The sequence below is a fragment of the Gastrolobium bilobum genome, unplaced genomic scaffold (assembly GCF_033153095.1).
Source record: "Gastrolobium bilobum isolate Gb01-03AN ecotype WA unplaced genomic scaffold, APGP_CSIRO_Gbil_v1 utg151203, whole genome shotgun sequence".
Classification (NCBI taxonomy): domain Eukaryota; kingdom Viridiplantae; phylum Streptophyta; class Magnoliopsida; order Fabales; family Fabaceae; genus Gastrolobium; species Gastrolobium bilobum.
The window spans coordinates 31,057-40,429 of NW_026898955.1; the positions used below are offsets into that span (position 1 = coordinate 31,057).

Genomic DNA, 9,373 nt, shown 5'->3' on the forward strand with positions numbered 1-9,373 from the left:
CTCTGCATTCACAATGTGTTGGAAAACCGTCACTCCACAACTTGCCCCATCGACGGTTGTGATAAGGGAGTGGTGTGAATTGCAGAGGAAGATCCTAGTCTTTCCATTGCAGGAGCATCAGAGTAAACAAGAAGTCTTCAAGAAATCAAGAATCATGTCTTCAACAAGTAAGCCTGAATCTTTTGGTGTTCTAATTTCATATAATCCTATTTTGAAATTAGAACACCAAAAGATTCAGGCTTACTTGTTGAAGACATGATTCTTGATTTCTTGAAGACTTCTTGTTTACTCTGATGCTCCTGCAATGGAAAGACTAGGATCTTCCTATTCACACCACTCCCTTATCACAACCGTCGATGGGGCAAGTTGTGGAGTGACGGTTTTCCAACACATTGTGAATGCAGAGGGGACCTAGCAAAACTTATTAACCCTAGTCCCTTTCCCATCATGGGCCTATGAGTTAGGCCTACACTGTTACCCACACTAATCAGTTTACAGATATCCAAGCCCAAATCAAACGGATCACTAATTAACTGGGCTTTATACTGCACCCCTATATGGATCATGACTTAGCCCGTTTTTATTAAAACAAGAAAAACTACAATTGATTGAAGCCCACAATTATTATAAAAATTTCTAACATTCTCCCACTTGGGCAAAATCAATTGTAAAGTAACATTTTAATTTAAAAGAGAAAAGAAAAACAAGTTATTTGAAAACGACTCTCGGGCTAAGGACTAATTCTTATAATGTGGCCACATTTTAAGAAAACACATGATCCAAGGTGCGATATCTGAATATGACTCCATCCAACTAAAACTAAATAAAATTGAATCAGGCGGTGATTATACCCTTACCGATATAAGACCTTCCATGGTCACAAATGTTACTTGACTCCGTCGACTACTCATTAGTGTGGAGTGTAGCAAGAAAATAGCATGCCAATATGATCCAATAACAGCCAAACTGCTATTTTCTCTGTCAGTCCTCAAATTTCTCTCAAATGCTTTAAAGCCAGAGAAATTCTGTGGTTTATCAAAAAACCATCATTCAATAAACTATGGTGTCGACCACGGGCCCTGTAGTCCTAAAACACCATTATGTCTCAAACTCTCATATAGTGTCAACCACAGACATGATGGTTCCAACGACACTGAGTTCCAAAATCATGCCTAAAACTACAATATAGTGTCATCCACAAGCATGGTGTTCCTAACGACACTGAGTTCCAAAATCTTATTATCATGCCTCAAACTCCAATATAGTGTCAACCACAGACATAGTGGCCCAAACGACACTGAGTTCTAAAATATCTTACAATTGATAAACATAAATACATATGTTCAATATATGCAATAATAAAACTCAAATCCTTATCAATTGTTCAAAATAAAATTTATCTGTTAAATAAACATCAATTATATCTAAAATAAATTGTTCAACATGACATATTCTTCATAAATGACTCAAACTCCCACTAATCAACTAAATCAAAGGAATTCACAATGCCCATATTCTTCACATGTATTTATCATGGCCTAAATCCTTTGGTTAGAGAGTCAGTCAATATTTTCAATAACTACGTCATCCACATACAATACAAGAAAAGAGACTTTTCTCCCACTGACCTTATGGTACATATACTAACAGCAATTATTTTCATCCTCAAGAAAGTCACTACCTCATCAAATCACCATTACTGTAAAATAAAATCCATGTTGATTTAAAAAAGGATATAGAATTGAAAAACCTTCTCAAAGAGGCCTTATAGAAAATTCATTTCAAAATAAATCCATATCCTGACGTTAAAAACTAAGCAATTATCTCCCACTAGCTTGACAATAACTTCAAGATCACACAAAATTAATCATATCTCTCCCACTAAAAAACACGTCAAGTATGTTCTCTACATTAATCATGGGCTAACACACAATGCCCTATCAAGATCAAAATTCATAAAAAAATAAAATAAAAATCTAGACTTTATCTCCATTAATCACAATTCAATCCAATCAACAATTCTATTAAGGCATTGTTATAATTCATATCAAAAGTATATTTATTACATAAATGCAATTATATTAATTATGAGCAATGAAATAATTTTAACAAAATAATTAGCATATTACAAACTCTCCTTTGGGCAGATAATTGCAAACAATAATTTATTAACAAAGAATCCCGACGATTCACAAATAATATTCTCAACAATCATACCTAAATAATTATGAAAAACCTTATAGAATATGTTTCCCAAATTCACATTGCATTTACTAAACTGCAATTTGTGTTATAAATTTCAATCCTCAATATAAACAATTATATATTTTAGCTCACTAATCAAACTTAATTGACAAAGCACATAAAATCTACGCTAAAATTGGGAGAGTAAATACTAACATCATAATCATGATAATATGTAACAATTTTTCATTAATTAAAAATTTGAAAAAGGAACATAAATATTTATTACAAAGTTAAATATGAATAAGAGCTCACAAAATTAAATATGAATGAGAGCAAATAATTCCAAATAAATATTCATGTATATAAAAAATTAAAATAAATATTTCAAAATATTAATTTCAAAATGAATCAAACATAGAAGGTCATTATTAAGGCAAAACAGGAATGCATCAGAGTAAGTTACAGGGCAATATACACCTTTAATTAAATCAAGATATTATAATGAGGCCAACATAATAATACATTCCCCTTTGGGCAGAACGCACTAACCAAGGTTGAACCAAGGCCAGAACCTCAGATGAGTTAATCAATGAGCACAACACTGGTTTTGAAAATCTATCCCCTTTGGGCAGATAGATTCCTAGACCAATGAGCCTCCAATAACTTCATTACAATCTCAAGAAGAAGTTGATAGGATCAGTTAATTATTTAGCACAACAAGTTGTCATAACAAGGCCAGCCAATATAATAGTACATTCTCCTTTGGGCAGAATGCACAAACCAATGTCTAAACCAAGGTCAGAACCTCAGATGAGTTAATCAATGAGCACAACACTGAGTTTGAAAATCTATCCCCTTTGGGCAGATAGGCCTCTAGCCCAATGAGCCTCCAATAACTTCATCTACAACCTCAAAAAAAATTGCTCAATGAGCATACACTAGCTTCAGAGATTTGTCCCCTTTGGGCAGACAGATCACTTAGACCAATGTACATCCATTAACTTCATCTCAAACAAGTTCACAGTTATAGCACACAATTACCCCCTTGGGCAGGTAATTGCATGAAATAACCAAAATCATTTCCCAAATTTTACAAAGAAATTTTCACATACCAATATAAACAATCTCACTTTGATGGTAATTACCTATAGTAATTCATGAGAACTTTTGCACATAAATCAATTTTATCTTCCCCAAAATCATGATATAATCTATAAGGAGGTAAAACACACCTACCGATCATGAATTCAAACAATAGCATTCCCATACAAGTTTCGCACTTAATCAATTCAAGCGGAAGCATGCACTTTAATAAGATAAAAATATCAGAGAAAGCATTAGAAGCTCAGAGTAATCAACACTCCATCATAACCACATCCAAATCACATCATCTTCTGATCCCAAATACAATGAATCAATTTTCCAATTTTTTTTTTTTATAAATACTACAATTTGTTCGCGATCATATTAAATACGGACTAACACTCTCCAAAATCAATGTTGTGTGCATAAATATGGTATATTACTTTCCTAAGCCACATACTACACACTGACATTGGTACAATTAACTATGTATCATTGAAAAATACTGAATTTTTCATAATAAAAATAATAACACAATTACTGATGGCAAATTAGTAAAATTGCTATTCCATAAAGGAAGTATTCTTTTCCAATTCCATTCTAGAATTCTCGCTGCAGATGCTGAATTTTTTTATTTTTTTTTAATTGAATTGTGCATCAATTTTAGGCCCAATTTCTTCTCAAAATCAAAGCTCAATAAAACCAAGCCAAAACTCATTCAATCCTTTATGGATTCATTACTTTTAAAAAGAGGATTTAAACCAAAATTCCTAACGGGTTACTATACTTCCATCAATGGCAACATGAAAAATAAAAATATGTTCCATGATTAAAATGGTAAAATTTCATTCACAAAATTCAAATAATTTGAAGACCCTAGGTTTAAAAGTAAAATTTAATAAAAAAGAAAACTCTTTTCACGGACATGCATTCATCATCTCTATTCATGGAGATCAATAGAAACAAAAATAAGTTTCACAATTGTTGAAGACCTGATCGTTATTTAATTCACAATTTCGTTATGGTTATTTTAAAAAAAATATACAATAATGATATAACAAAGAAATTATCTTTGTTATATATTTGATTCAAATATGCGCACAGGTTATGAATCGAAACCTCAAAACTCATTTTCGAAAAATTCTAAAATAATTGGCTTTGATTTCTTAAAAATATATAATAATTAAGAAAAAGCAACGAATTCAATTTCTTAATTTTAATCATATTCAATTGGGTCCTAAATCATATAATATAGGCTCTGATACCAAATGTAAGAAATTTTAAAATAGGATTATATGAAATTAGAACACCAAAAGATTCAGGCTTACTTGTTGAAGACATGATTCTTGATTTCTTGAAGACTTCTTGTTTACTCTGATGCTCCTGCAATGGAAAGACTAGGATCTTCCTCTGCAATTCACACCACTTCCTTATCACAACTGTCGATGGGGCAAGTTGTGGAGTGACAGTTTTCCAACACATTGTGAATGCAGAGGAGACCTAGCCAAACTTATTAACCCTAGTCTCCTTCCCATCATGGGTTTATGAGTTAGGCCTACACTGTTACCCACACTAATCAGTTTACAGATATCCAAGCCCAAACCAAACAGATCACTAATTAACTGGGCTTTATATTGCACCTCTATATGGATCATGACTTAGCCCGTTTTTATTAAAACAAGAAAAATTACAATTGATTAAAGTCCATAATTATTATAAAAATTTCTAACAATATTATCATAACGATATTTATTTTGAGGGAGATATGGATGACAGGTTGTACCACAGTTTAGGCGACGGTGCCGACCCTATAGCCCACAGAATACAAAAACAACACAACACAATACAAGGTTCCGTTGCTTTCAACTCCAAAGCCCACCTTGCATACTCAGTCCTCAAACGCGGATATATGATACTGTTCTGGGAAAGTACTCTGTCACCAACTTATCGCCTTAGTGGATTCATTTGATCAATAGTTATTACTTTTTTTTTTTTTAATGAATCCTGTTATAAATTTTTAAAGAGCTCTATTAATTTCATGAAACATAAGAGAATTTTTCTTATGTCATAAAAATAGTCGTGTGTGAAACTCACTCAATTAAGAAAAAATAATAACACGGAAGTCGATATATATACGTAGGAGAAAAAAATATTTTCCTACAATATAAGAATATATTTTCTCGTTTTAAAAAGACGCTGAATTTAAAAAGTGGCTACCAAATCCATATTCAGTACCACCACAACCAGCCTGTCATTTTCTCTCGATAGTATTATTTTTTATTGGATTGTTAATTAAAAAAATAAATAAGAGTAATGCATATTTTCCTCGTGCTATGAATATGATAATGAGGTGATTAAGAAATAATAAGTATCAACATCGTAAAATAATCCGATAATGTTTACGTCCGTACTTTTTTCTATTAAGGTTTTGTTTTAAAACTCTTTTGCATAAATTGTAAACCTTGTTAGTTATTTTTAATGTTCATAATAACACAAGAATTGCAGAATTTGTTTCTCTTCTTTTAAAGACTTTGTAATATTTTTAGAAGACAACCATCTATCATTCAATTTATATCAGATGTTTGATCTTTATAAGCAAACCAAATGTCAAAGAATAGGTTGAATCCTTTGAGTTGGACCAATTTGCTCTTGAAGCAACAAGCGTTGAATAATGTGTAGATCAAGAGATTAATTAATTATAATTTTTTTCATGGAAGAAAAGGACTTCCAATTATAATTATATTACTGGATCCAACCATTTCCAATGTGAGGATATTGTAATCGAGACTATTCTAATTATCGTGTATGCTAGAAGGAAGTTTTCATTATCTTTCCAAATTATAATGTCAACCTAGATAGCACTCTTTTAATCAAACTCAAAATCTAGATTCAACTCTCTAGAGCTGAACAGGTCCAAAAAACACTATTAGTTACTCTTCATCATCAAATTCCATCAATTTGCCTTTGTCAAGATGCTCTACAAAAATCATGTAACTCTCCTTAGAGTATATAAAATGGTTTCGATTTTTCTGCAATTGACTTTGCCGCATCATGATCTGATAATATTGTATCCTGATAATTATGTGTTTGCAACAGATAAAATATTTTTACTAAAATGCATAAATAATTTTACCATATAAAATATGAGATAATCCATTTTTATGTAACTACAAATTTTATTTCCTACGCAATAAAAAAGAAACAAATATGTGGGGGTTCATTTCTTTATTGGGTCATGATAAAATATTAAAGATAAAATATTAATAATTTGTCTGAGTCAATTAAACCATAAAATATTAACAATTGAAAATGATTATTATGATTTGTCGAGTTTCGCCGTTTCTTCCTTTTTCTCTCTCTCACACATCCTTTCTAACTCTGTTAATCCTTCCCCGTTAAGATTCTTTTTCCCTTCCATTCCCACCACCGTTCTTATTATCTCTTTCTTCCACTTTCTGCTTCTCATTTCCAACCTCAACCTTTTCCTCTTCGCATCAACCAGGTACTATTTTCTTCTCTTTTCTTAATTTTATTTTATTTTTATAGTTTTTAACCTTCGTTACAGCAACTAAATTCTCCTATTTATGACCATGATTTGTTTAATCAGCAGCGAAAACGTAGGAAAAAAAAATAAAAAAAAATAAAAAATCAGATACGGTTATGGCAATCTGTATTTTTCAACTTTTTCTACCTATATACAGTATTTCGTTCCAGCTCTTAACCAGCTTTGCAATTATCCTTTAAATTTTCTCGGAATCCAAACAGAATTGTTAACGTTTTTTTTTCTTTCTCTCTTTAAATTCCGGCAGGTTCAGAATTTTCTCCGATTCCTCTCGCGAATTTTCGTTTTCCTCGAAGGAGAGAAAGAGAAAAAGAAAATCTACGAGCACAGATCTAAATGGCGGAAGAGCACCGATGCCAAGCTCCCGAAGGTCACCGACTCTGCGCCAACAATTGCGGCTTCTTCGGTAGCTCAGCCACCATGAATCTCTGCTCCAAATGCTACGGTGACATATGTTTGAAGGAACAAGAACAAGCATCTACCAAATCCACCATCGAGACCGCTCTCTCTTCCTCCTCCTCCTCCTCCTCCTCCGCCGCTGTTTCTTCGCCGCCGCCGTCGTTGTCCACGTCGTCTCCGTCTCCTTCTCCGTTGATCGTCGATTCCGTCGAATCACTCCCTCCTCCGCCGGCGTTGGTCGCGTCAAGCTCCGTATCCGTCGGTTCGGTCGGTTCAGTTTCCGTGTCTTCGGTTCAACCGAACCGGTGCGCGACGTGCCGGAAGCGCGTGGGTTTGACCGGGTTCAAGTGTAGGTGCGGGGTCACGTTTTGCGGGTCCCACAGGTACCCTGAGAAACACGCGTGCAGTTTCGATTTTAAGACGGTTGGGCGAGAGGAAATAGCTCGGGCGAACCCTGTGATCAAAGCGGAGAAGCTGGAGCGGATTTGATTCGATCTCAGCCGTTCGATGAGATGTGGGACCGCAAGTTGGATGAGTTTATCTGGACCGTCCACGTGGACCTCCGATTAGAGACAGAGTGATGTCATTATGTATAATCTATGATCTTATCTTCTAATTAAGATAACATTTGGTTTGTCTCGTTTAGAAAGGTTGAATAAGTCATATTTATGTGGCTTTGCTTTCGTAAAGGGAAAAAAAAATTATTGGATTGAAATGAATTTGTAGGTCCACCACCCACTTTGGGATATAGGGGTGGTTGAAATGAATTGTGATTTGTGTGCAGTGCGGTCGAGCGTTTTATGTTGCTTTCGGTAATGAATATGAATGAATGTGGAGTTATCATCTGACTTGGAACCTAGTCATTTTCTACTTAGATGCCATTTTTTTTATTGTTCTAGACTATTATTTTGATAAAAATAAGATGACCAATTAAGTGATGTATGAGGAATGATGTCAAAATTAACATACAGAACAACTTGAAGCTTCACTGTCAAAAAATTCGTTAGTCAATTATACCAATTATGTGGTGATTTATTATAGGTTTAATATTAATAAAAAGTAAATTAACTATGTTTAATAAAATATATTTGGAAAGATTTCTTCCCCCTCGTGATAAATATAAAAATAAACGCAAATGAAATGAAAAACAGTGAAGTGAGAGTTGGCCCGAAGAACAGAACCAGTTGAGTGGCTTCAAGAGTTCTTAAACAACACTTGCGTTTCAGTCTGCGCCATCATGATTCTAAACATGTTACAAGTTTTTTTTGTCTTAAAACCCATCTCAGATTGCATATAACTTAATTTTGACTTACTTTCACATATCGTGTAAATTTTTTGAGAATGGATCCTCATATCAGAAGCTGTTAAATGTTTTTAACAATTGATAGACATTGTATTCTAATATTTTTTTCTTCTCTTATTACCCTTGATTTCTTTATTATTAGTTAAAAATTTTCACACAACATGGTCATTTGATGTGTTTGATATTTTATATAATAAAATCAAATTTATTCAATATAATTTTAACACAAAATTAAATGATACCGTAGGCTTAAAAATGTTCTAAAATTAATCTATCCCACTTCCCAAGTAGTCCACGAGCGACTATGTTTTCATTGACTCCGGCTGTTATTGACTTAGAGGTGTATTGGATTGAAATTTCAAACGATTTTAATGGATTATTTTTTTTTCAAAAAATTTGTTTGTATTCGATTATGATTTTAAAGGATTATTTTAGAATACGTCCAAATTCGTTGGTATTCAATCAAGATTTTAAACAATGGAATCACAATCTCGTGGTATTAAAAAATTCGACGATTTTAATAGATTTTCTGTTAGTGTAGATTTCGTGAGACTTTTTTAGTGAAAAATATAAATAGGATGTCTCTCTCACAATCTCACCCTAACTCCTAGGATTTCTTGAGATTCTTCTATTGCAGTGCTTTCTTCTTCTTTTGACAGGTTGACTGCTCAAAATTGGGTTCCGCCATGGGAGCTTCATCAAAACTAAAAAAGAGAGTATATTTTTGAGCAATTTTCATCACAAAATAACCCAAAAACAACAAATCAACGAGATTTTAATATAATCTATCTCAAAAATAACATATTTTTGAGCCATTTTTGAAAAAAATTGGAAGTTTA

The 9,373-nt window shown here is 33.0% G+C and overlaps 1 protein-coding gene across 1 annotated transcript; it reads left to right on the top strand.

The window, feature by feature from the left end:
• Nucleotides 1–6,587: 6,587 nt before the first annotated feature.
• On the top strand, nt 6,588–8,078 carry LOC133285736 (zinc finger A20 and AN1 domain-containing stress-associated protein 4-like). The gene is made up of 2 exons (XM_061483005.1): nt 6,588–6,772; nt 7,080–8,078. The coding sequence occupies exon 2, from the start codon at nt 7,169–7,171 to the stop codon at nt 7,718–7,720; it is 552 nt and encodes a 183-aa protein (XP_061338989.1). The 5' UTR covers nt 6,588–6,772; nt 7,080–7,168; the 3' UTR covers nt 7,721–8,078.
• The last annotated feature ends 1,295 nt before the right edge of the window (nt 8,079–9,373 follow it).

What these genes read in the sequence shown, in the direction of transcription:
- LOC133285736 (XM_061483005.1), top strand. Translation starts at nt 7,169, where the DNA reads ATGGCGGAAGAGCACCGATGCCAAGCTCCCGAAGGTCACCGACTCTGC.